The 27,242-nt window shown below is 45.6% G+C and overlaps 2 protein-coding genes across 2 annotated transcripts in view; one reads left to right on the forward strand and one right to left on the reverse strand.

Moving 5' to 3' along the window:
• LOC142741909 (trifunctional purine biosynthetic protein adenosine-3-like) overlaps nt 1-12,570 on the reverse strand; it is a 71,710-nt gene extending 59,140 nt beyond the window's left edge. The window contains exons 1-2 of the mRNA XM_075851231.1: nt 12,426-12,570; nt 12,217-12,312 (exon numbers count right to left, since the gene is read on the reverse strand). Of these exons, the coding sequence (XP_075707346.1) occupies nt 12,217-12,312; nt 12,426-12,570 (241 nt within the window). The remainder of the gene's footprint in view (nt 1-12,216; nt 12,313-12,425) is intronic.
• A 10,661-nt stretch (nt 12,571-23,231) lies between these two features.
• DNAJC28 (DnaJ heat shock protein family (Hsp40) member C28) lies at nt 23,232-26,480 on the forward strand. Its single transcript, XM_075850967.1, has 2 exons — nt 23,232-23,316; nt 25,169-26,480. Exon 2 carries the CDS (start codon nt 25,184-25,186, stop codon nt 26,363-26,365), a length of 1,182 nt encoding a protein of 393 aa, XP_075707082.1. The 5' UTR covers nt 23,232-23,316; nt 25,169-25,183; the 3' UTR covers nt 26,366-26,480.
• Nucleotides 26,481-27,242: the final 762 nt, after the last annotated feature.

Genomic DNA, 27,242 nt, shown 5'->3' on the forward strand with positions numbered 1-27,242 from the left:
GCTTAGATATTGGGGTGTCCCTAGCATGGATAATGTCTCCGACATGCTCCCTTATCCGGCGCCGAAATTGTCGCGCCGTTTTACCCACATAATTAAGGGGGCATGGGCATGTAATAAGGTAAACCACCCCCGCTGTTTTGCAATTGACAAAATCACGAATGTTGTATTTCTCCTGTGTTGCAACACTGGTAAAGCTATTCCCTTTGAGAATGAAGTCACAAGCTTTACAGCTACCACATCTAAAAGTGCCTGGTATTTGTCTATCCAGCCACGTACCCCTAGGTAAAATGGGGTCAAAACAGCTATGCATGACTCTGTCCCTGATGTTTTTCCCTCTCCGATACGTGACAGAGGGCCACTGTGTGATCTGATCAACCAAATCTGGGTAAAACGGCGCGACAATTTCGGCGCCGGATAAGGGAGCATGTCGGAGACATTATCCATGCTAGGGACACCCCAATATCTAAGCATGTGCATGCCAAACACCAAGGCCATGCAGCATGTTTAAAGTTTCAAGCAATTGAACTCATTAGACCCCCTAAAAGAGGAGGTGACTGGGACAATTTAATTCTACGCAAAGAAGCCCAATGGATCCATAGACTGGCATGCATACAACCAGCGGGTTTAAACGAGCAGACTAATTATACGTGTTTTATTTAATATGTAATACCATTCCTCTTTAGGCGGCCAATATTCACCTTGGGTTGCCTTTTGGGTGGGTGGTTGTATTCTGCATAGTGTACTATGTTTGATATGGCCATTTTGGCCAGTTAACATATTTAGAGATCTTGTGTCAGAAATTTTAAATGGGAGGGATTCCGCTATCTTGTCCACCCAATATGTGTTTATAAACTAGAGAGTTGCTTATTTGAGGTAGTCCACTTGCGGTGGGTAACTGTCCCGCAAGACATACTTACAAACAAATTATCGGTTTGCTCTTACCTTCCTCTTACTTGGCAGTCCGGGCGATACGTCCCTGGCTTCTACTGCGCCTGCGCGTTCGGATTGATGCGGCCGATGATGACCCCTGGCTGTCAGCTGACGGCGGGGGGTCACATGGGCAGGTGTCACGAATCGAGAGGGTGTTGTGATTGGTCAGTTCATGTAGCGCCGCCAAATACGAGGGGTGGAGTTTGGTGCTTATAGTAACCCAGCGCCTGCAATGAAGTATGCCGTTGACATCGATACGAGCATCTTCCCGTGACGCACAGCAGAATATCTGCTGTTGAATACTATTATCGCTGGTGATGAGGCCAGAGTGACCAAGATACGGACCCCTGAGGATGAGTATCTGAAACGCGTAGGGTCGTTCATTGTATATGGAATGTCTGCATAGGGGACAGTAGCATTGTTTTACACCCAGCGCTAGGAGATCCGGTGTTTGTGTACGGACACTGGTGCACTTTGGGGATTGTACTACTGTTGTGCCCAGGTTAAATGCTGTTTCCAGTGAAATATTGTTACAAACACTGAGATATATTTATCATAATGACTCAGTGTTTTTTGTTTAATACGCTTTTAAATTTTCACGGTGGGGCTTATTTCACAGTGGTGTGTTACCCCTGTTTTTAAAACGAGTTACTATTAAAAGGTATATTTTACTCAGTTGTCACTTCAGTGAACCTTCTAATTTCTTTATATTGTGGGAGCACAATTATATTTATATCAATTTATACAGTGAATTGACACATCTAACAATAAGCAATTTCCATAACAGACAACCGCTTTAAAGTAAAGTTAGTAAATTAGGTAGTAGAATTTTAGGAAGTAACAATCTGATAATAGAGGAATGCAAGTTCCCCGCCTGTGGAGCAGATGGCGTAGGGTGTCATAGACCGCTTGTGTCTACTTATGGGTGACATGGGTGATTAGATTTGTCTGCAGCTCTCATGATCTATTATCGGATCACTCTTGCTCACAAAGTGATTTTAATGGAGCCCCTTCCCCATGACCCCTGCCCTTTAAGCCTGATACACACGAGCGCTGCGCATCTCGGACAAGAAAAACTGCCATTTTTTCTGAGGTGCATCCGTGCTCAGCGCTGCGGGACGCAATGTCACGCATCCCCCATAAATGAGAGTCTATGGAGTGATACTTGAAAAGAACGGACATGTCCTATTTTCCCACGGACCCTTCACATGGTCCCTTGAAACAACGGCTGTGTGAACGGCCACATTGAATTACATAAGTCCGTGGGACGACCGCTGTTTCAACAGCCGTCCCACGGACGTTTAACACGCTCGTGTAAATAAGCCCTTACCGTGTTTACACAAACCCATCTAGTCCTGTCTCTACCTCTTCATTGCATTAATGATAATTTGGCCCTATTAGCACATGGTTATTCTAATGCCAGGGTGGTCACAGTGTGGCACAGGAGCCATATGCAGCACGCAGGCCTCTATTATTTAGTACCTGACTAACCAACCCCCTCATGCCAAAGAAATGTCCAGGATTAATTGAAACAATTCTGGGTCCCTAGCATTGTCCTGGAATGAATCACATTTGTGTCTATGCCTGCATTTCTCTGAGCAGGGCCGCCATCAGGAATTTCAGGGCCCCATACAGCTAAATTGTCTGGGCCCCCCTACCGTGGCACGGCCCGTTAACGATACTCCGTCCAGCACCATATCACGCTCTTTGTGTGATACATAACTAATAACTTTTTATTTGCCCGAAAAATTTTGAAGCCTGCCACCACGACAAGGTACACTCTTTTGGCAGTGCCCTACTCTACTCTAACGTAAAAATATATAGACTTAAAGGGGTTTCTCAGGATAGGCTATCAATAGCTGATGGGTCGGGGTCCAACTACCGGGACCTCCGCCGATCAGCTGTTTTGAAGGGAGTGCAGCCCTTGTACGAGCGCTGCTTCCCCTTCATTTCTACTTGCTCACTGTGAATCGTCGACACAGATCTAGTGCAATTCAGAGCATTGCAGCCTTCTCACATTCACTTCATTGGGAGAAGGCTGCAATACTGTGAATCGCCACTACATCAGGGTCGACGATTCACAGTGAGCAAGTAGAAGTGAAGAGGAAGCAGCGCTCGGACCGACCCATAAACTATTGATGGCCTATCCTGGTGTGAAGGATGATTTATTTGTTTATATTCTCTGTATGAAATTACATTGTGAATTATCAAGCAGGAGGCCGAATTACTAAGATATGTAATATGTGAAAGTGATGATAATGTTTAAATGATTTAGTTTCGTGCAGCAGCCATCTTGTCTGGAGTTCCCATCTTGGTTCTTTTGTAGTGAATAGAAAAGTCATTGTTCCTTTAATACAAGTAATGTCGATTTCGTATGTTTTATCTTTGACCTTGGTTCCCATGCGAAGTTGGACAGGGAGTGAGATGGGAGGGTGGCAAGTATGTGTGAGGGAAGGTCTCCCCCATCTCCACGAGCATATTGTGTCCAAAAGAGATAAGACACCTGTAAACATAATGTGTGAAGAATTATAATGATGTATTTTATTGTATGCTTTTTACTGAATACCAAATATTGTTACATTGTCTCTGATTGGTTTACCTCAAGCCGACACCCCTTCTGAATTTCAGTTTAACAGTTTGAGTTTGGTAATAAATCCTTCAGAGGAGCATTTTGAACATTTCAGCGTGTCTGTGTGTTTTCTTCTCCTCTCTCGATATATATCGGTGAAATATCCTAATTAGGATTCTGACTAATGGAGTCTGGCCTTGAGAGTCTGTTGGGACTCGTATAAATTTCAGTCTAATATATTTTGAGCGATGGATTTCCACGACACTGGGAATAGGCCATCAAGTTTTAGGGACTGCAAAACCCCTTTAAAAGGAACCTTTTAGCACACTCATGCTGGCCTAACAATGGACACAAGCCAGTGCTAAAGCTATGATTTCTCTTATATGACGCGGCACTTTAGAGTAACACATAGTTTAGTTTAATCACCTTTCACTATGTCATACTGCCCGCAGTTAGGGCAACATTAACAGGCCGAAAGGTTCACATAAACAAAATAGAAGATACAGGATTTGTTTTGGTACAATCTTAAAACCCTATCTATGATCAAAAATGATGCATAAGAGCAAAGGAGAAAAAGGTTGTTAAAACAGTGGCATAACAATTGCGGTCAGAGGGGGGGGGTGGGTCGACCTGGAATGGGCGAGCCCCATTTAAAACCGGATCCTCGTATTTAACGAAGCGTTAGGACGGTGTATGCTGCGTCTTATATAATTTCCTGATGCTGCCCGGCCGGATGTGGTAGTGGGCCTTGTGTACCAGGCCATGAAGGCAAGAGGAGCGAGTAGCATAAACATTGTAAAGAGATTCGTCATTAGTTCCTACAGAGTTTTAAACTTTAGGGTTAACGCTTATGACGTTGTGAGCGTGACGACAAGATGTGCTAGATTGCAGAGACCGCTGAGCAACTTAAATACACCCCAGCTAGATGCACACTGGAGCTGCTGCTTACTGGTTAAAAATCAACCATTCAGTCCAAAAAAACAACAAATGAAATACTGCTAAATTATTGATAACTTACCTGCTGGCCTCACTTGCTTCTGGCTCTGCTTCCTCATTCCGGTCCCCGTTTTCCGGAATCCAAGATGGCTGGTGCTGTCTCAGACTTGTATATAGAAAGCATTGCCTGCCAGTCTGAGACATGCACCTTCTTCACTGCTCTCAAAAGGACAAGCACCGATGATGTCAGCGCTGTGTCCATCTCTTCTGACACTTCTCCTGCTGGGTCCTTGACAGGGGTTCCGGCTGCAGCAACATCCTCATTGACAGCGCGTCAGTGGAGGACGGAGCAAGACCGCGCCAGGGTTGTCATGAATCATCTTCTGTTTGTAAGTATATCACATTGTATGCTTGTAATGGTCTTATATGTTTTATTGTCTGTGTTTTTTTTAAAGGTTTCCGTGTCTTGGACTACGTAAGATCGTCGTGGTATCGAATTTTTACCAATAAAATGGTCAAAGTGGGCTGTAGGGTGCAGTTTATTTCAATAAAGTGTTTTTTATATTTTTTTCAACTGTGTAACAGAACTAGTAATCGAGGTGTCTGATTGACACCTCTCCATTACAATCGCTAGGGCTTGGAGTCAGTCAGAGGTGTGCTATGTCCATGTGCTATGTCCAGGGCCGCCATCAGGGGGGTATTAGGGGTAGTACTGTAGGGGGCCCGGCCAAACTTAATTGAAAGGGGGGCCCGGCAACTGCCGCGACTTGCTTTTGGTAGAAAAAACAAGCCCCTGCAATGGGGCCTGTTCTTTTCACCAAAACAATGTCGTGAGCTGCTGCGGGCCCCCGAGCTGCGGGCCCCCCTCTCATCACCGCCGCCGCGCCGCGAAACACCACCGCTTGCGCGCGTACGAGCGCGCACAACCGCAAGCGCGCACGACCGCAAGCGCGCGCCCACGTGCGAACGACCAGGCGCGCCGCCGAGAGGGAGCAACACAAGTACATCGACGGGGAAGGACAGCCACACAGGGACAGCGGCGCACGGTTACTTACCTGCTGGCCCGCCTCCGACTCCGCCTCCTCCTCGTCCTCCTTGTCCTCCTCGTCCTCCTTGTCCTCCTCCGCCTCCTCGTCCGACTCCGCCTCCTCGTCCGACTCCGCCTCCTCGTCCTCCTCCTCGTCCGCCTCCTTGTCCGACTCCGCCTCCTCCTCCTTCTCCAGAGCGTAGCTGCGTAAGGAGAGGGGGAGGAGTCTAGTTCTTGCGCGGCGGCAGTTCTACGATCCCCGCCATTTTCTGGAGCCTGGAGGTGAAGGACGACGTCTGGACCGAAGACATCGCCTGAAGAGGACTGGAGTGGGAGCAGCTCTTCTGACATGGTGAGTAAAGTGTGTCAAAGTGCTGTTTAAGTATGGCCCTGTTCACACAGAGTATTTTGCAGGCCGAAAAAATCTGCCTCAATATTCCTTAAAGAATTTTGAGGCAGATTTTGCCCTGCCCACACTATCTTGCTGCGTTTTTTGCTGCGTTTTTTGCCCGCTGCGATTGAGGACAGCAGACAAAAAACGCAGGGAAAAATGCATTTTCTGCCTCCCATTTATTTCATGGGGAGGTCAGAGGCGGAACCGCGGCAAGAAAGGACGTGCTGCTTTTCCTTTTTTCTGCGACTTACTCTCATTGATTTCAGATTAAATCAATGGGAGGCGGGTTTGGAAGTTTTTTGGTGCTGATTCTGACGCAGTGTCCGAGTCAATATCAAGGCCCAAAAACTCAGTGAACTGGGCCTTATTGTTGGGGCTTATTCAGACGAACGTGTAATACATCCGTGCAACGTGTGTGATTTTCACGCGCCTCGCACGGACCTATGTTACTCTATGGGGCCGTGCAGACTGTCAGTGATTTTCACGCACCTCGCACGGACCTATGTTACTCTATGGGGCCGTGAAGACTGTCAGTGATTTTCACGCAGCGTGTGTCCGTGTGTCCGCTGCGTAAAACTCACGACATGTCTTATATTTGTGCATTGTTCGCGCATCACGCACCCATTGAAGTCAATGGGTGCGTGAAAATCACGCCCAGCACTTCCGCAGCAGTATAAACTATGAATGACAACAGAAATGCACCACGTGCTACAAACATACAAACAGAGTGTCATAATGATGGCGGCTGTGCGAAAATCACGCAGCCGCGCATCATATGCTGCTGACACACGGAGCTGTTATGGACCTTTTGCATGCGCAGAACGCCACGTTTTTGCGCACGCAAAAAGCACACGCTCGTGTGAATCCGGCCTTAGGGTAGGAACACACTAGGCATGAACGCTGCGGATTTTATGCAACACATTTTATTGTGGAGAATCCGCAGCGTATCACAGTCGCAGCAGAGTGGATGAGATTTGAACAAATGTCATCCACACGCTGCAAAAAAAATGGACCTGCAGTGTGGCTTTTGGCTTTTTAAGCCGCAGCATGTCAATGTATTCTGTGGAATCGCCGCTCCTCTGTTGCGGAAATGCTGCGGTTCTGCCGCAAAAATCACAAATCAGAAAAAAAGGTACTTTTTTACATTTATGAAAAAGTTTAGACTTGCCCCGGCCGTAGTCCTGGTGACGCGATCCTCTATTATTAGCGCAGCCCGGAATAGACTATCGTGTCACCAGGACTACGGCCGGGGCAAGTCTAAACTTTTTTATAAATTTAAAAAAGTGCCTTTTTTTTCTGATTTGTGATTTTTGCGTCAGAACTTTTTTTTTTTTTTGTCATGTGTGATTTTTGCGGCAGAACCGCAGCATTTCCGAAACAGAGGAGCGGCAATTCCACAGAATACATTGACATGCTGCGGCTTAAAAAGCCAAAAGCCACACTGCAGGTCCATTATTTTTGCAGCGTGTGAATGAGATTTGTTCTAATCTCATCCACTCGGCTGCGACTGTAATACGCTGCGGATTATCCACAATAAAATGTGTTGCATAAAATCTGCAGCGTTCATGCCTAGTGTGTTCCTACCCTAAGGCTGGATTTACACAAGCGTGTGCTTTTTGCGTGCGCATGCAAAAGGTCCATAACCGCTCTGTGTGTCAGCAGCGTATGATGCGTGGCTAGGTGATTTTCCCGCAGCCGCCATCATTATGACACTCTGTTTGTATGTTTGTAGCACGCGGTGCTTTTCTGTTTTCATTCATAGTTTATACGGCTGCGGAAGTGCTGGGCGTGATTTTCACTCACCCATTGACTTCAATGGGTACGTGATGCGCAAACAATGCACAAATATAGGACATGTCGTGAGTTTTACGCAACGGACACACGCTGCGTGAAAATCACTGACAGTCTGAACGGCCCCATAGAGTAATATAGGTCCGTGCGAGGCGCGTGAAAATCACGCACGTTGCACGGATGTATTACACGTTCGTCTGAATAAGCCCTAACAATAAGGCCCAGTTCACAGAGTTTTTGGGCCTTGATATTGACTCGGACACTGCGTCAGAATCAGCACCAAAAAAACTTCCAAAACCGCCTACCATTGATTTAATCTGAAATCAATGGGAGCCAGTCGCGGAAAAAAGAAAAAGCAGCACGTCCTTTCTTGCCGCGGTTCCGCCTCTGACCTTCCATCGAAATCAATGGGAGGCAGAAAATGCTTTTTTCGCTGCGTTTTTTGTCTGCTGTCCTCAATCGCCGCGGGCAAAAAACGCGGCAAGATAGTGTGGGCAGGTCAAAATCTGCCTCAAAATTCGGTGCGCAGTTCCAGGCGGGTGCGCATGCGCGGGAGTTTGCGGGTGTGCGCGATCGGTCGCACGGGCGGCAGTGTTTGACGACCCCCATGCTACCCAGGGCCGCCATCAGGGGGGGTATTATGGGTACTGATGTGAGAGGCCCGGCCAAACCTAATTGAAAGGGGGGCCCGCAGCTCACGACATTCTTTTGGTGAAAAAAACAAGCCCCATTGCAGGGGCCTGTTTTTTTTCTACCAAAGGCAAGTCGCGGCAGTTGCCGGGCCCCCCTTTCAATTAGGTTTGGCCGGGCCTCTCACATCAGTACCCATAATACCCCCCCTGATGGCGGCCCTGGGTACCATAATATAGTGCTGGACGGAGTACCGTTAACAGGCGGTGCCACGGTAGGGGGGCCCAGAAAATTTAGCTGTAGGGGGCCCTGAAATTCCTGATGGCGGCCCTGGCTATGTCCACTTATGGCTGACACTAATCCCTCCAATTACTTCAGTACCCAACGCACCAGGGGTACTGGGAAGAGGCGAGAACCATCAGGAGCGGCCCAATCAACGTAATAGGCAGCCGCAGGCCGGTGTTTTTAGGATAGGAGGGGACAAATAGCGATGGCCCTTCCCATCCGGATAATGCAGCTATTGATTTTCTCCATTTATTTTTATATATATATATATTTATTTTTTATTTTTTATTTTTTTTTATTTTGTACTTATAGCATAGTGTAATGCCTTTCTTAAAAAAAATAAAAGCATTAAGTAAATGATATAAACAAAAAAACATGTGGGGGTCCTCCTATTTCTCTATCCAGCCAAGGAAAACCAACAACCGCAGTCTGAAATTCTCAGGATGGGAAGGTCCATGGCTATTGGTCCCCTCCTATCCTAAAAACACCAGCCTGCGGCCATCCCAGAGGCCACCCATTACATTAGATTGGCCGCTCCTGATAGTCCTTGTCTCTTCCCAGTACACCTGGTGCGTTGGGTACTGGGGTAATAGATTGGTGGGGTTGGTGTCAGCCAAAAGTGGACATAGCACACCTCTGGCTGACGCCAAGCCCTGGTGATTGTAATGGAGAGGTGTAAGTCAGACACCTCGATTACTAGTTTTGTTATACAGTGGAAATATGCATAAAAAACACTTTATTGAAATAAATTGCCCCCTACAGCCCGCTTTGACCATTTTATTGGTAAAAATTAGATCCTACAACGATAACTAGGACTACAATTAAGTAGTCCAAGATACGGAAACCTGTAAAAAAAAAACATAAGACAATAAAACATATAAGACCGTTACAAGCATACAATGTGATATACTTACATACAGAAGATGATTCATGACAACCCTGGCGCTGTCTTCCTCCGTCCTCCACTAACGGGCTGTCAGTGGGGAGGTTTCTGCAGCCGGAACCCCTGTCAAGAACCCAGCAGGAGAAGTGTCAGAAGAGATGGACACAGCGATTCTGAGAGCAGTGAAGGAGGTGGGAGCATGTCTCAGACTGGCAGGCAACGCTCTCCACATGCAAGTCTAAGACAGTAGCAGCCATCTTGGATCAACTGGGACCAGAACGAGGGAACGGAGCGGGAAGCAAGAAAGTCAGGCCAGCAGATAGGTTAACAATATATATTTTTTTTGTGTTCATAAGAAGGAGGGTCCAAAACCCCCAGATCCTCCTCAATGCACCCCCCACAGTGAGGGGGACATTGAATTGAGAAGCGGTGAAGCGTACACGCTTCCATTTCATTCAAAGTGTATGGGAATGACGGAAACAGCAGAGTACATGCTTGACCGGTGCTCCGTACAAGCTCCGCCTGCATGGGAGTGCAAGTTTTATTGTGCGCAAAATGCCCAAAATGTAAGGCTGGGTTCACACCTGCGTTCAGCTTTCCATTATTCTCCTCCGTCAGAGCAGAAACAACGGAAAAATAAGAAGCGCCTGTTCCATTGCACAACGGACAACACCTGCCGCCAACGAAACCTATTGACTTTAATGGGTTTTGTCGGATTTCCGTTGGGGTGTCCATGGTTTTAACTAAAACAATAGGGCAGCATGCTGCACTATTGTATCCGGTATTCTTGGTCAGATCTGCAACGCAGCTGTGAACAAGGCCTTACACAAAAGTTTTGTATTTTTTTAAGCTGGTTCACAAAAAACAAAAAAATAATTCTACTGGACCAACTCCCTATTTAGAGACCGGCAGCAGCTTCAGGAGCGACATCATAAAGGTAGGAACACACTTGGCGGATACGCTGAGTAAAACTACACAGCTTATCCGCCCCGGTAGCCGCAGAGAATTCCGCCAGCAAAACCGCACCAAATAGTGGCGCAGGTTTCGTGAGGCATGTCCGCTGCGGGAATCCTGCAGGGAAAAAACAGTTTAGACTTACCCCGGCCGTAGTCCTGGTGACGCGTCTCTCTCTTCTGAACGTAGAATGGGATGACGCTGTAGACCATGTGACCACTGCAGCAGTCATATAGGATGAAACGTCATGACAGGAGGCCGGGCTGCGCTAACAGTAGAGGATCGCATCGCCTAGACTACGGCCGGGGTAAGTCTAAACTTTTTTTATAAATGTAAAATAAAAAATACCTTTTTTTTCTCATTTGTGATTTTTTTCGGCAGAACCGCAGCATTTCCGCAACAGAGGAGCAGCGATCCCACAGCATAAATTGACGTGCTGCGGCTTAAAAAACCACACTGCAGGTCAATTTTTTTTTGCTGTGTGTGCATGAGATTTGTTCATATCTCATCCACTCTGCTGCTACTGTTATACGCTGCGTATTTTCCGCAATAAAATGTGTTGCATAAAATCCGCAGTGTTCATGCCTAGTGTTTTCCTACCCTAACAATAAGGCCCAGTTCACAGAGTTTTTTGATCTTGATATTGACTCAGACACTGCGTCAGAATAAGCACCAAGAAACGTCCAAAACCGCCTCCCATTGATTTCATCTGAAATCAATGGGAGCCAGTCGCGGAAAAAATAAAAAGCAGCACGTCCTTTCTTGCCGCGGTTCCGCCTCTGACCTCCCATCGAAATCAATGGAAGGCAGAAAATGCTTTTTTTGCTGCGCTTTTTGTCTGCGGTCCTCAATCGCTGCGGGAAAAAAACGCAGCAAAAAAACGCGGCAAGATAGTGTGGGCAGGTCAAAATGTACCTCAAAATTCTTTAAGGAATTTTGAGCCAGATTTTTTCTGCCTTCAAAATACTCAGTGTGAACAGAGCCATACATAATCAGCACTTTCAGACATTTTACTTACCGTGTCAGAAGAGCTGCTGGACCCACTCCAGTCCTCGTTGTCAGGCGATGTCTTCCAGGTCCAGTACTTCACCTCCAGGCTCCAGAAAATGGCGGGGATCGGAGAACGCCTGCCGCCGCGCTGCAACTTGACTCCTCCTTACGCAGCTACGCTCTGGAGGAGGAGGCCCAGGTGAGTCGTGTGCACGGGCGAACGCGGGTACGTGGCCGTCTGTGGGTGCGTACGGGCATTCGCAGGGGCGCGCTGTAGCTCGCGGGTAAGCGTGAGCGGGTGGTGTTTGACGGCTGGGCCCCTATGATGAGAGGGGGGGCCCGCAGCTCACGACTTTCTTTTGTGAAAAGAACGGGCCCCATTGCAGGGGCCTGTTTTTTTTCTACCAAAGGCAAGTCGTGGCAGTTGCTGGGCCCCCTTTCAATTAGGTTTGGCTGGGCCTCATACAGCAGTACCCCTAGTACTGCCCTGATGGCGGCCCTGTCTCTGAGGCATTACACTGTGGCGTCTCGAACCTTCTACAATATGGCGCCCCAGAATGAAACTGCTCTGAACCCATAATGACCATTACTCGAGGAGGTCACCCTGTAAATGAAGATTGTGTCACCAGGGGAATTTATTGCCACCCGTCACACACAACTACATGAACACAATTCGAATATAAGTTTCACCCCTCCTACATCTGAACTATTTTCTGTGACACATGCTTCCATGTTTGAGGCTCCTGCATGGTAGTTGTTAGTGTGACTTTTGGAAGTTTCCCGACCACCCGTTCTAATCTATAATATACACACATAGTAATACTCACCGCAAGTTAGAAGAGAAACAGGACTGATTATAACCAGGCTGATGTTGTGGTCTTTACAGAACTGCTTTAAGATTCCTGGGTTACTGGTTAACACCGCTATGGGAAACCACATATAAGACATGAAAACAGTCAACAACATATATATAAAATCTATTCACCCCATACTAAATTAGATTATATTCATGATATGCCATGTGCTCCCCTCTTACCTGATTTGCCTATCTTCCCACTGTCGGAAATTCCTTCAGTCCCTGGTGCAAAGAGAATCTGCTTTACAAGAGCAGATTGTGCCAAAGCCCAGCACAGACTTTCCTCACTCTCACCATTGCCGATTATCAGTACTCTGTCCGTCATATCTCTAGGAAGGAAAGTGATGTACACTACCGTTCAAAAGTTTAGGGTCACTTAGAATTTTCCTTATTTTTGCAAGAAAAGCACAGTTTTTTTCAATGAAGATAACATTAAATTAATCAGAAATACACTCTATACATTGTTAATGTGCTAAATGACTATTCTAGCTGCAAACGTCTGGTTTTTAATGCAATATCTACATAGGTGTATAGAGGCCCATTTCCAGCAACCATCACTCCAGTGTTCTAATGGTACATTGTGTTTGCTAACTGTGTTAGAAGGCTAATGGATGATTAGAAAACACTTGAAAACCCTTGTGTATTATGTTAGCACCGCTGTAAACAGTTTTGCTGTTTAGAGGAGCTATAAAACTGACCTTCCTTTGAGCTAGTTAAGAATCTGGAGCATTACATTTGTGGGTTCGATTAAACTCTCAAAATGGCTAGAAAAAGAGAGCTTTCATGTGAAACTCGACAGTCTATTCTTGTTCTTAGAAATGAAGGCTATTCCATGCGAGAAATTGCCAAGAAACTGAAGATTTCCTACAACGGTGTGTACTACTCCCTTCAGAGGACAGCACAAACAGGCTCTAACCAGAGTAGAAAGAGAAGTGGGAGGCCCCGCTGCACAACTGAGCAACAAGACAAGTACATTAGAGTCTCTAGTTTGAGAAATAGACGCCTCACAGGTCCTCAACTGGCAGCTTCATTAAATAGTACCCGCAAAACGCCAGTGTCAACGTCTACAGTGAAGAGGTGACTCCGGGATGCTGGCCTTCAGGGCAGAGTGGCAAAGAAAAAGCCATATCTGAGACTGGCTAATAAAAGGAAAAGATTAATATGGGCAAAAGCACACAGACATTGGACAGAGGAAGATTGGAAAAAAGTGTTATGGACAGACAAATCGAAGTTTGAGGTGTTTGGATCACACAGAAGAACATTTGCGAGACGCAGAACAACTGAAAAGATGCTGGAAGAGTGCCTGACGCCATCTGTCAAGCATGGTGGAGGTAATGTGATGGTCTGGGGTTGCTTTGGTGCTGGTAAAGTGGGAGATTTGTACAAGGTAAGAGGGATTTTGAATAAGGAAGGCTATCACTCCATTTTGCAACGCCATGCCATACCCTGTGGACAGCGATTGATTGGAGCCAATTTCATCCTACAACAGGACAATGACCCAAGCACACCTCCAAATTATGCAAGAACTATTTAGGGAAGAAGCAGGCAGCTGGTATTCTATCTGTAATGGAGTGGCCAGCGCAGTCACCAGATCTCAACCCCATAGAGCTGTTGTGGGAGCAGCTTGACCGTATTGTACGCAAGAAGTGCCCATCAAGCCAATCCAACTTGTGGGAGGGGCTTATGGAAGCGTGGGGTGAAATTTCTCCCAATTACCTCAGCAAATTAACAGCTAGAATGCCAAAGGTCTGCAATGCTGTAATTGCTGCAAATGGAGCATTCCTTGAAGAAAGCAAAGTTTGAAGGAGAAAATTATTATTTCAAATAAAAATCATTATTTCTAACCTTGTCAATGTCTATACTATATTTTCTAGTCACTTTGCAACTCATTTGATAAATATAAGTGTGAGTTTTCATGGAAAAAATTGTCTGGGTGACCCCAAACTTTTGAACGGTAGTGTATAAGAAGAGTTAACTCAGTGCCCATAGATCAGGTTCAATGTTCAATAGGCTGGAGATGGGTAGAGTGGTACAGCAGTTGTATAGCTATGGATTATATAATGACATAATAATGATATATATTTCTCTTAGTAATGGGAAAGCTCCCATTCGGACCTTTTAGACAGAACCATGTGCATGGAGAATCTATGGTGGCACAAGGGTTCCTACAGCAAGATTTGTCAGATTCTGTATGAATCAGACGAAAAACCTCGGAGGGTAAATATGGTCCCTTAAACGTTTATTGGTGTGTGGAATTAGGCTCCGTACAACTTGGAACTTGAACTCGGACGTGTGCATGAACCCTACTATATGCAAATGACTTATTTTTAACTTCGATCTTATAAGGTGTTGATCATTTGCTCTATTAATCAATGGCCTCCGCGCAAAATGTTGGTCCATGTAGTAAAATACTGGGCCCCAGGTTATAGTGAGAGCACTAGAATTAGGGTATGTGCACACGAGAACTGGCTTTTACGTCTGAAAAGACAGACTGTTTTCAGGAGAAAACAGCTGCGTCGTTTCAGACGTAAATGCTGCTCCTTGTATTATGCGAGGCGTCTGTGACGCCCGTAATCTTGAGCTGTTCTTCATTGACTTCAATGAAAAACGGCTCAAATTATGTTTCAAAGAAGTGTCCTGCACTTCTTTGACGAGGCAGTCATTTTACGCGTCGTCGTTTGACAGCTGTCAAACGACGACGCGTAAATGACAGGTCGTCGGCACAGTACGTCGGCAAACCCATTCAAATGAACGGGCAGATATTTGCCGACGTATTGGAGCCCTATTTTCAGACGTAAAATGAGGCATAATACGCCTCGTTTACGTCTGAAAATAGGTTGTGTGATCCCAGCCTTAAAGCCACCTTTCACATATGTCAGTGGTTCCCCTTTAGGGCTTGTCCACACATAGCGGAATTGCTACGTATTTTCCATCCGGAATTGCGGACAGAAAATACCCAGCATAATACAGTAGCAGCAAAGTGGGTGAGATTTAAGTGCGTAAAAATTCCGACCTGAAATTGACCTGTGGTGTGTATTTTTTATACTGCAGCATGTAAATTTCTGCTGCAGAAAATGGACAGAATTGCTGTGTTTTTCAGAGGAGATGTTCCCATCTCCTATTTTTGCAAAAAACACGGCAAAATACGCACAATTTTCCGCTTTAAAAAGTGGTGCATTTTTTCTGCAGCGGAATGTCAGCTACTTTCAACGGAATTGCGGCAGAAATTTTCTGCAGCAATTCCGTCATGTGTGGACAAGCCTTTAGGCTCCGTTCCGTCGGTTTTCCGTTTTTTTGACAGAAGAAATACTGTAATCTACTGCACTATTGTTTCCGTCAAAAATTATGTAAACATGGCGGAAAGGAGCTTTCCGTTATTTTTTTTAACATTGAAGTCAATGAATGACGGATACAAACTGATATGCCATCCATTTGTATCAGTAAGGGCCTGTTCACATCAGCGTTGGCTTTCCGTTCCGGGGTTCCGTCGGAAGTTTCCGTCAGGTGAACCCTGCAACGGAAAGTCAAACTAAAACCACAGCTTCCGTTTCCGTCACCATTGATATCAATGGTAACGGAAACATTGCTAATGGTTTCCGTTTGTCACTGTTCCAGCAGGTTTCCGTTTTTCTGACGGAATCAATAGCGCAGTCTACTTCGCTATTGATACCGTCGTTAAAACAGAAACCTGCCGGAATGGTGACGAACGGAAACCATTAGCAATGTTTCCGTCACCATAGATATCAATGGTGACGGAAATGGAAGCTGTGGTTTCAGTTTGACTTTCCATTGCAGATGGTCGCTGTATCCAGGTGGATCATCAGTGCACAGCGGGGCGGCTTCTCCGGAAACATTGAATCTCGTTGAGATAAGCTAGTTTCTGTAACTCACATGGAAGTGAATGGAAGTTACGTAAACAGCGTAGCACAGCGAGCTCGGCTGTTTCCAGTAACTTGTCCTGCTGTGGACTGCTTTTACGTCTGTATGTGGTGGCCAGAGACAGCCTCTTCAGATGGGATGGGGTTGGCGGACCCCTGTTCGGGGTATAGGTGTGGGTTACAGAGGTAGATCCCGCATCTATCAGACGTTTATAGCCAGGGGCGTAACTAGGAAAGACTGGGCCCCATAGCAAACTTTTGACTGGGGCCCCCCCTCCCCTGGGTGTCACACAACCCCCCCCCCTTGTAGATAGTGCCTTTTTTACAGCCCCCCCTGTAGATAACGCCATACAGCCCCCCCTCTGTAGATAGCGCCATACATCCCCCTGTAGAGAACGCCATACAGCCCCCCTGTAGAGAACGCCATACAGCCCCCCCCTGTAGGGAACGCCATACAGCCCCCCCCTGTAGAGAACGCCATACAGCCCCCCGTAGGGAACGCCATACAGCCCCCCTGTAGGGAACGCCATACAGCGTTCCCCCCTCCCCCTGTAGGGAACGCCATACAGCGTCCCCCCTCCCAAAAAAATGCGACCTACAGTGTGTCCTACAAAATACATGTATCCCCTCTCCAGAGGACAGGGGATACATGTGTGATCTCTGGCAGCGATAGGGAGAACGGGGGACTGAAAGTCCCCTGAACTTCTCCAGGACTAACCTCTGACTATCCCCTATACATGTCTTTTGCTCTATTTTGCTCCTTCAGGACCAGACACCGTTTAGCCATTTTTAGCACGTGTTAAATGGCTCTAACTTTTTTATTTGTTGGGCTAACGACGTGATTTTTGCGACGTTTTTTCCGTAGACAATGCAGGTTTCGTTTTTTATCGTTTTTATACACACCTTTTTTGCTATTTTAGAATTTTTATTCATAAAGTTTGAAAATAATAGTAAAAAAGTAAGCTTTTTTACATTTCAGCTATTTTTTTTTTTGGTAATAACATCGTTTTACCCTAAAATAGACCTTTTATTTGTGATCGTCATTGTCTACCGTAAATCTTTATATATTACATGTCTATATTAGGGTAATTGGGTCAGCGCTAGCGTTACAACAATGATTGGCGGGGGGGGGGGACGTTTTTTTTTTTGGGTGGGTATTTTATGTGTATTTATTATTTCCTTTTTTTTTGCACTTTACTTTATTCTTTTTTTATTACTATGGTCTGTCCCCCAAAGGTCAAAGAAGACCTTTGGGGAACTTTATATATTTTTTTTCTTTATTTTACACCATGTTTTTCCACTGTAACTGGAGCTGCACAGCAGCCCCAGTTACAGGGGAAATCAGCCCTCTCATAGTGACGATTGTCACTAACTGGGCTGTGCTGGGTCTTGTAAGACCCAGCAGCAGTCTGTCACTAACGGCACCCGGCGATCATGTGACCAGTCACATGATCACCGGGAGGAATAGAGACAGCGCCGCTGCTGCTGTCTCTATTCCTGTACACAGCGTTCATTGAGCGCTGTGTACAAGTGATCAGAGAAGACAGAAGCAGCGAAAGCTGCTTCTATCCTCTCCTCAGGGTCCCCGGCAGTCACTGACAGCCGGAGACCCGACATTCAGCTGCCCGATCGCGCGGGCAGCAAGTTAAAACCCGAGCCGTAGAAAGTCTATGGCTCGGGTTTTAAGGACCCTGACCGCTGGCCGTAAAAATACAGCCAGCGGTCGGGAACCAGTTAATGGCAGAGCGGGGAGATACCTCCCTGCTCTGCCGTAGTGTTCAGTGGCGTCCCGCTGTAGCAGCCATAGCGGCAGCTAGCGGAGCCTCCGGCCATGGTGGGGGCCCGTGCCGGCGGGCGACACGGGCCCCCTCATGCCGCGGGCCCCGTAGCAGCCGCTACTGCTGCTACGGCGGTAGTTACGCCACTGTTTATAGCATATCCTCTGGTTTCCTGCCATGAAAATTCCTGTTTAAAGGGAACCTGTCACCAGCATTTCACCTATTGAACTTTACTTCTCCCTCACTGGCCGCTGCTATAAAAAGTTCATTGCCGTTATCCCCGCTCCTAAACTCCTCTTCCGACTGTAAATAACGGTCTGCAAACGTTTTGCGCCTTTTATCGTAATTATGCGGTGTCCCTTTGTGCGCACACACCAAAAGAGGACATCAATGCACAAGCGCAGGATTTTGTGTGCTGGGGAAGGCGAGGAGCTGTCAATCAAAAGTAAGGAGGCGAAGTAAACTTGGAAAGACTTGAGGAATGAAGATCTGACTCTTTCCAAACGAAGATTTGACTCTTTTCAAATGAAGATCTGACTCTTTTCTTCTCATTAGCATACGGTGTGGGAACACTAAAAAGCTAAATACTAAAGCTACAGAGCCGACTAAGAAGATAATTATAGGTTATATAGAAATGATTTTTCACCCACTACTACCAGGTATAGTCGGTTTAATAGGTGAAATGCTGGTGACAGGTTCCCTTTAAGGTTGCCTGAACTAGCAGCTGACAAAATATAGCTATCATACACATTGGTGGCATTGCTGGTACCCATTTTCTTAGCAGCCAGTCGTCTTGTTTCTGAACATGTGTGACAGGCAGAGACCGAACTGGAAGATCCTGGGCACGAAAGTATCCTGGTTTACTATCATGTAAAAGGAGGGCTGTTGGGCCTATTCAGGCGCCAGGGCCCAGGTGCAACTGCAGCCTCTGCACCTCCAGTGATTATATCGCTGGTGGCAGGCATTATGAAGTCCTCTGTGGCAGGCCCTATAGAGCGATCTCTGGCAGGCACTATGGAGGGATCTCTGGCAGGCACCATGATGGCATCTCTGGCAGTTACTATGGAGGCATATAACGCAGACACTATTAAGGATTCTACAGCAGGCACTATGTAAGGTTTCGCGGCAGGAACTATGGAGGAATTTGAGGCAGTCACTTTGGGGGGAATTAGTGGCAGGCACTCTGGGAGATCTAAGGCAGGCACTATGGGGTTGTTTGTATGTGGAGTGTGTGCTCTGATAGCGTAGATGTCTGTGCTGCCAGAGAGGGGAAATCATGTGCTGCCATGAATGATGGGGATGTGCTGAAAAAGAACAGAGCCGAAGATGCACCATATGGCAAACTCTACAGTGGTGTGTCGTAGCTGGCAGAAGCCTTCATGATTGTGTAGGCCAAATGTAGAAGAAAGGGAAAGCATCCAATCAGAGAAGAAGACTTGTCATCCCTATAGTGTCTCAGATTCAGGCAGGATCCTTGGAACACACAGTGAAGAATAGTGCCCCTAGTGGCCAGCTATTTAATTAGATTGTAGGACACTGGCAGGGAATGGCATAAATTAGCACATTATGATTCCGCAGCTTTATTTCTACATGTTCTGCCAATGTAATGTTCTCATAAATCATAGTCACAGGCAACGCTGCAGGAGAGGAGAGGCCACATTTGACATATTGTAAATAATATTTATTCATGTGACCTTTATTATGTCACATCAATTGTCCTTTCTGCCTTTTCCCAATTATCATAATGTCATTGGACCGGACTCAATTTAGATAAATCTGTTCACACTTTTTTAATGCACATTACAAATACAGAATTTCTTCCATCAATAATGAAATCATCAAGTCCTTGAGTTCTTTACTTCTCTTAAAGGGGTTTTCCCACCGGGGACATTCATGACATATCTACAGGATATGTCATAAATGTCAGATAGATGCGGGTCCCACCTCTGGGACCTGCACCTATCTCTAGAACGCTGCCTCTAAACCCCGTTCTACCTCTTTGTGTTCCGGCTGATTTCCGACCATGAATTAGGAAACAGCGTAGCTCGACAAGCTACACTGTTTCCATAAGTCCCATAGAACTGAATAGTAGTTACAGAAACAGCGTAGCTGGCATGCTACACTGCTTCCGTAACTGCGATTTACTACTATGGGACTTACGGAAACCGCATAGCTCAGCGAGTTACGCAGTTTTCTTAACTCCCGACCATAAAGTCAGGAAATATTCGGGAGTCAGCGAGATTCATGTATAGAATCTCATTGACCCGACATATGCCAAAAGAGTGACCTTTTAGCATACGTTCAGGTGGTAGGCGTTGGTATACATTTTATTTTTGCTATATGAAAAAGAATATTCGACTACACTTTCAATTCAGAGTCATCCTGCAGAGAAACATATATCGCGCAGTATGCATTGGCATGTCCGTTTATATGGTATACAGTTGCATATGTCATGGCTTTATGTTTACAAGCAGCCAAGAAGACTTCATACCACGTGTTCAGTTCTGGCGATTATAAATCAGAGAAGCGTCTCCCTATAATTTGCTCAGCACTGTATCTGCCCCCATATCCATTGCCTGCCAGACCGTGCCCCCATATACAGTGCCTGCTAGTTCACCTATATACATTGCCTGACAGACAATGCCCCCAGACAATGCTCCATATACAGTGTCTACCAGACAATGCCCCCATATACAGTGCCTACCAGACAATGCTCCTGTATACAGTGCCTGCCAGTGCCCACATATACAGTGCCTGAAAGACAGTGTCCTAGCTCCAGTGTTCTCCCATTAAGGCCAGGTTCACACAAATCGTAAATGCGGTGGATTTCCTGCAACATATTTCATTGCGGAGAACCTGCAGCATATTACAGTAGCAGCAATGTAGATGATGGATGATATTTGAACAAAAAAAATGCAGAAAAACTGTTCATAAATTGACCATCGGTTCTGATTTTTAATCCGCATCATGACAATTTATGCTGCGGAATCGCTGGTTTTCTGTTGCGGGTTTTCCCCATTGAATTGAATGGGGAGGTAAAACCCACAACAAATAGCAGATGTTGCAATTTTTGTGGTGAAAAATCTACGATTCCACCGCAAAAATTGCAATTCAGAAAAAAAATAAATTATACTTACCCTCTCTGCTTCTGCATCCAGAACGGGCTCCCAGGATGACGTTTCATCCCATGTAACTGCTGCAGCCAATCACAGGCTTAGGCATCATTTACATGACCGTGATATACGTCCGTGCGACGCGCGTGCTTTTCACGCGGGTCGCACGGACCTATACAAGTCTATGGGCCAGTGCAGACAGTCCGTGAGTTTTGCGCAGCGTGAGTCTGCTGCGTAAAACTCACGACATGTTCTATATCTCCCCGTTTTTCGCGCATCACGCACCCATTGAAGTCAATGGGTGCGTGAAAACCACGCAGGTCGCACGGAAGCACTTCCGTGCGAACTGCATGGTTTGCGCAACAGCTGTCAAACTCTGAATGTAAACAGAAAAGCACCACGTGCTTTTCTGTTTACAAACATCCAAACGGAGTGTCAAAATGATGGCGGCTGCGCGAAAATCACGCAGCCGCGCATTATACACTGATGACACACGCAGCTGTTAAGTGCCTTTTGCGCACGCAAAACGCCGCGTTTTTTGTGTGCGCAAAATGCACACGCTCGTGTAAATCCGGCCTTAATAGGAGCTGGTGAAAAACACAATACACTGCAATACATAAGTATTGCAGTATATTGTGCAAGTGATTTTTTTTCCTATTCCACAAATCAATTTGTTCCCGTTTCCCAGTACATTATATGGTACAATAAATGGTGTCATGAAAAACTACAACTCATCCTGCAAAAAACAAGCCCTCATAGGGTTATATCGATGTAAAAAAAGTAATCATGGCTTTTGGAAAGTGGGGAGGAAAAAGCGAAAATTAAAAAAACGAAAAATGGCTGCGGGCAAAAGCCGTCCACGCTGAGAAGGACAGTTTGTTGTCTATGCTGGATGGATGATAGCCATAGAAGGGAATGTGGTTACTTACAGTCAGATGATGCTCAGCCGTCTCCCTCTAAGGACTGGTCCCTCTGAACGCCCCTCGCCGGGCTCTTTTATACGGCTGGGTTTACGCTGAGTGATCAATCAGATGGACGAGCGGATTATTAATTATCATCTTAGCGCTGCAGTGATTTTTAAGATGTGAAAGGACAATTTGTTTCCATTGCAGTAATATAGCGGCATGTTATGGTATTGACCTTCATGTCACCGGTTACACTCTACATTCAGACGAGTGTGTACGATTTGCGTGCGTAAAAAACGCAGCGTTTTTCCTACATTTCACGTCCGTGTGCGTTGCATATTTGAATCAGTGAGCTTTGCGTGTGGCGTGCATTTGACACGTCCGTGCGAGCACTTCTTTTCTTTTTTTTAAATTGATTTCTCTGTTTTTCTATGTAACTGATGCGTGAAATACAGGCAGGACACAGATGTCGTCCGTGTGCTGTCCGTGGCATTCACACACCCATAGACTTGAATGGGTGACTAGGTGTGCAAAAACGCACCAATAAAGGACATGCAGTGAGTTTCCCGCAACGGACTCTCGCTGCGTGAAAACGCATGTCTAAAAAACCCTATTGAAATGAATGGGTCCGTGTGCTGTCTGTTATTTCAACGCACAGTACATGGATGAAGAACACGCTCATCTGACTGGGCAACTATGCAATACTACATTTCCTCTGCAGTGGTTGCAAGTGGCTGAAATTTTTAGGAGCCGGACCCAAGGTGATCAGCTGATACATGAGGTTCCCCTTCTTGTACACAGGGGTTGCATTTTTTAGACAAACCCCTTAATCCACATAGGAAGTTAAATAACTTGATAATGACATTGGATTACTTACCTTGTACTCATCCTGTATTATACTCCATAGCTGCATTCACAGTTCTACGGGCTTCAGAGCTGAAATCCCCCAGCATTCCCAGTTAGCTCAATGTGTGCATTTCAAGAGTTCTATTCTAGGAAATGCAGTCTTTAGATCAAGCACTTTACAGTAGTTTGATGAAAGAAAAAACAACTTTCTTACTTAGCTAAGCCATAAGGATTGTGTCTATTGACCTGCTTGTTGACTGTTTCCAATAACCGGCAGAATTGTGAATGTAGTTGCAGTCCTAACTTAAGAGACTTTTCAAGAATCCATTGTATCATCAGAATTTTGCTTTATATGACATACAAAAAAAAAAAGCAAAACGGCCTCAAATAAATCATTTGCATTAAAGTTTATAAAATGTATAAAATGACCAGTAGATGGCACTGTTGGCATATAATACAGAACTACGTTTCCCAGAAGTCTGTGCTCCACAACAAAAATGTCCACTTCCTAAAAGGAGAGGAGTGTACCGCTGATCTCTGCTACCTTATAGGTAAGGTACATACAGCCGTCTTATAAATCTGGTAAAGCCTTTGCTTTGTACAGAGAGTTGGAGTTTGTAGCAGATTCTGCAATGTCACTATGACCCTGGGCCCCCCAAGTTATTCAGTGACAACCGTCTAGTCTCAGGCTTTTATTCTTGATGGGGGCTGGAGGCAGAAAATGCGGAGTCCACTCGTTTAGATCCCACTTTAATCTCCACGCTTTTGGATTTTTGCCTTTCCTGTCCGCTTATTTCCCTGGAGATAAGCGGTGCCAGAGGTATCTGGTAGCTGTTTATCGCCCGCCATACACACACTGAAATAACATGATCCCCCTGATAAATCATAAGTGTAACCACAAAGGTGACGGCCATGTGTACACCCAGCAGATACATACTGAATATCAGTGTTTGGCCCAATTCAGACAGCCATAATTCTGCCCCATTTTAGCGTCCGTATTCTGGCCGCAAGTCAACCCGACCGAAGTGTCTTATGACCTGAACTGACCGCATCATAGGGATCTATAGTTCAGGTTTTTAGACCCGCAGTTGGGCCGGGACTTGTGGTCGTATTAGGGCTTGTCCACACGTAGCGGTGTTGATGCTTATTTTCCGTCCGGAATTTTAGACGGAAAATATACGCAACAGAATACAGTAGCAGCACCCGTGGCTGAGATGTAACAAATCTCACCCACACGCGCTTGGTAAAAATTCCGACGAGAAATTGACCTGCGGTGCGTATTTTTCGTACCGCAGCAAGTCCATTCCTGCCGTGGAAAGTGACAGAATTGCTGCGTTTTTCAGAGGAGACGTCTCCATCTCCCAGCACTGAGAGAAACGCAGCAAAATACGCACCATTCTCTGCAGTCAAAAACGCAGGGAATGGTGCATTTTTGCCGCAGCGGAACGTCTGCTACTTTCAACGGAATTCCGGCAGATTCTGTTACGGGTGGACAAGCCCTTCATGCAGATTTTGTAGTGGATTTCACCTTTTAGTCAGCAGAATTTGGAACAAATCTGCGGCAGAACAGGACATGCTGCGGATTTTAAAATCTGTAGACGGCTCACAAATCCGAACAGATTTGTACTGCTGCATGTGGATGAAATTCTCCAAACCCCATTAACATCTATTTCTGATATATACTATAGTAGAGAACTGCCTTTTACTACAGTCACCGTGATGGTTTATACCACTGCGGCACAAGAGATTTGATTTCTACACTGTATATACCACTAGGAGCATATTTTTGGGGGCACAATGTGTGGCACTATTTTTGGGAGCACTTCCTATATGGCATTATTTTATTTGGGCCGATCTATGGCCCTATTGTCAGCAGACACTATGGGTAGAAAATGTTTTAGAGGGCACTTTGTATACGGTACTATTTTACGTTGGACACTATGAGTGTGGGACTAATATTAGTGGTACTATCTAAGTGACTCTATTATTTTGGGTGGGTATTATCTGTGTGACAAGCATACGCAACCCCTTTCCTATATGTGGCTGTGCTAGGGGTCAAGTGGAATCTGGGTACCAGAGGTGGCACAGAAACCCTCTCAATTTGTTGCCCAGGGACCTCCACCAACCTTAAAGGGGTTGTCTGGAGGTCTCTTGGGGGCTGCTTCCATATCACTCGTTGTTCAGCTATTAAAGCCACGGCCAGCCAAACTTTTCCTCTGCAGTGGCCCCTGCCGAGGAAACGTAGCACTACATGGCACCTATTCAAAAGAATGTTCGTCCTTATAATAACACCTTCTATAATGTCCATACGCTTTAGTAGGGCATATGGACAGGGGCGGCGGTGGTGGTGAGACAACCCCTATTATTCATCCCTGTTTAATAATTTTTTTTCCTCTTTTGCAGGTTTTTTTTTTTTTAATGTTCCCGTCCTTAAGTATTAACATCATGAAACTTATCCGCATATTTCTAACTCGGAATACAAGACATTCACGCTATTCGTTGGTAACTTTGAGCAGGTCTCCTGGCTATGAAGTCTCTAATTTTTGTTATTTTTCAACCTACAAGCATAAAAAAAACATCAAGGAATGTTACAGGATCCTTAAGGTCCCTGAAGGATGTTCTGCCGATGAAGTTCGAGATTCCTATAGAACCTTAGCAAAGAAATACCATCCGGATAGTGGCGCAACCACTGCGAGTGCCACCGTGTTCATGCAGCTAGATGAAGCCTATAGGGACTTGTTGACCCACTTGGCACAAGAGTCTAAAAAAGCACAGACCATTGAAGATGATGAAGACAAGATGTCAGAATATAAAATACCACAGCATAGACACTACTTGAACTATGAAGGGGTGGGTTTTGGCACGCCAAGTCAAAGACAGAGGCAGTATATGCAGTTTCGTGTTGATCGGGCTACTGATCAGGTTCTAGATTTTCGGAAGCAGAAACTAGAACAACAGTATACTGGAAACTCAATGATAGCAAAAGATGTCAAACACAGCAAAAAGGTCAAAATAACCCAAGCCATTGAGCGTTTAGTAGAAGACCTGATCCAGGAATCCATGGCAAAGGGGGATTTTGATAACCTCAGCGGAAAAGGAAAGCCCCTCAACAAGTTCTCCTATTGTCCACATATTGACCCGATGACTCACAATCTCAACAGAATATTGATAGACAATGGTTATCAACCCGAGTGGATCCTGTCGCAAAAAGAGATACGAGAAACTATTGATAAACTGAGACAAGACTTGGTGGCCACTCGTAAAAAACTTGGAGATCCCATGACCGACAGGCAGGAAAACCAGTGGACGGAGATTTGTGAGATGTTTAGAGAAGACATAACCAAACTAAACAAGCGGATAAATGACTTCAACCTTGTTGTACCTCTGCTGAGTAGACAAATGGTCCATTTCAATGTGGATAAAGAGATCTCTCGGGCGGAGCAGGCCTTTCTCGCCCTGAAAGAGGAAACGAAAACGTCAAATAATACCGAAGCTGGTGAAACGATGGACAACGATCGAGTCAACCTAACCGAGGTCTTCTTAAATTGGATAAAGCAGCTGAAGAACCTCAGAAATCCGAATAAACAAAAGAAAGACTAGTTGAAGCGTGATGTTTTTGTAGAATATAGATCTATTTATTTAGTTTATGGAAAAAGTGATTTGGTGGGTAGCAATGTTGCGTTACAGCACCGAGGCCATGGGTTTATATACAACTAGGGTACCATGCAGATTGCATTTTTTTTTCATTCTTTTGTGGGTTTCCTTGACTAAGGACAAAAACATATTTAAAGGGGTATTCCAGTCACAGTAAGTATGTTTGATATTGTCCAAATGGCAATTTTTAAAAACTCAATAATTCAAAGTAATTATCAGTCCCCCGATCCCTCATGTCACTTTTTGCCACCCTAGGTTACGACCTGTAGGCCCTTGGCTCTCGTCGTTCGAGCATGCGGGATGTGTCTCTATTCTCATCCACTGAGTGTATTATAGAGGTGTGAACGCGCGTTGTCCTGCTCATGCGCATTTAGCTGGACTTTCCATGCATCAGGCATGTGCAAATCCTTGTTGACAAGCCGGGATGCTGGAGATGTGTGCGTCACGAGGCTCTGCTATGAACCGATCAGTGAGTAGAGCTTCCCGTGAATGCGCCTAGTTTGTGCAGTGCAGCGGGGAATTGTGGGATTTGGAGTCAGAAGAGGAGTACGGCAGGTCATGAGACAGATGATGGACACGCCCCTCAGTCTTGCAGATACCAGGAACGAATGGGAAATAGCGGAATGACTATTGAGTTACGGGGTCATAATGTGAGAGTGAAAAACATCAGGTATACTTTATTACACACCCCACAACACATTGGGAGAGGAGTTGTAAAATACGTTCTATAACCGGAATGCCCCTTTAAGTTAATTGGCTTCCAATGAAATCAACTGAGAAAACAAAAAAAAATATTAAACTTACCTAGGAGTCTGTGTTTCAT

This window comes from Rhinoderma darwinii, chromosome 2 (assembly GCF_050947455.1).
Source record: "Rhinoderma darwinii isolate aRhiDar2 chromosome 2, aRhiDar2.hap1, whole genome shotgun sequence".
NCBI lineage: Eukaryota > Metazoa > Chordata > Amphibia > Anura > Rhinodermatidae > Rhinoderma > Rhinoderma darwinii.

Coding starts and splice junctions, on each gene's coding strand:
- DNAJC28 (XM_075850967.1), top strand. CDS start 25,184: ATGTTCCCGTCCTTAAGTATTAACATCATGAAACTTATCCGCATATTT.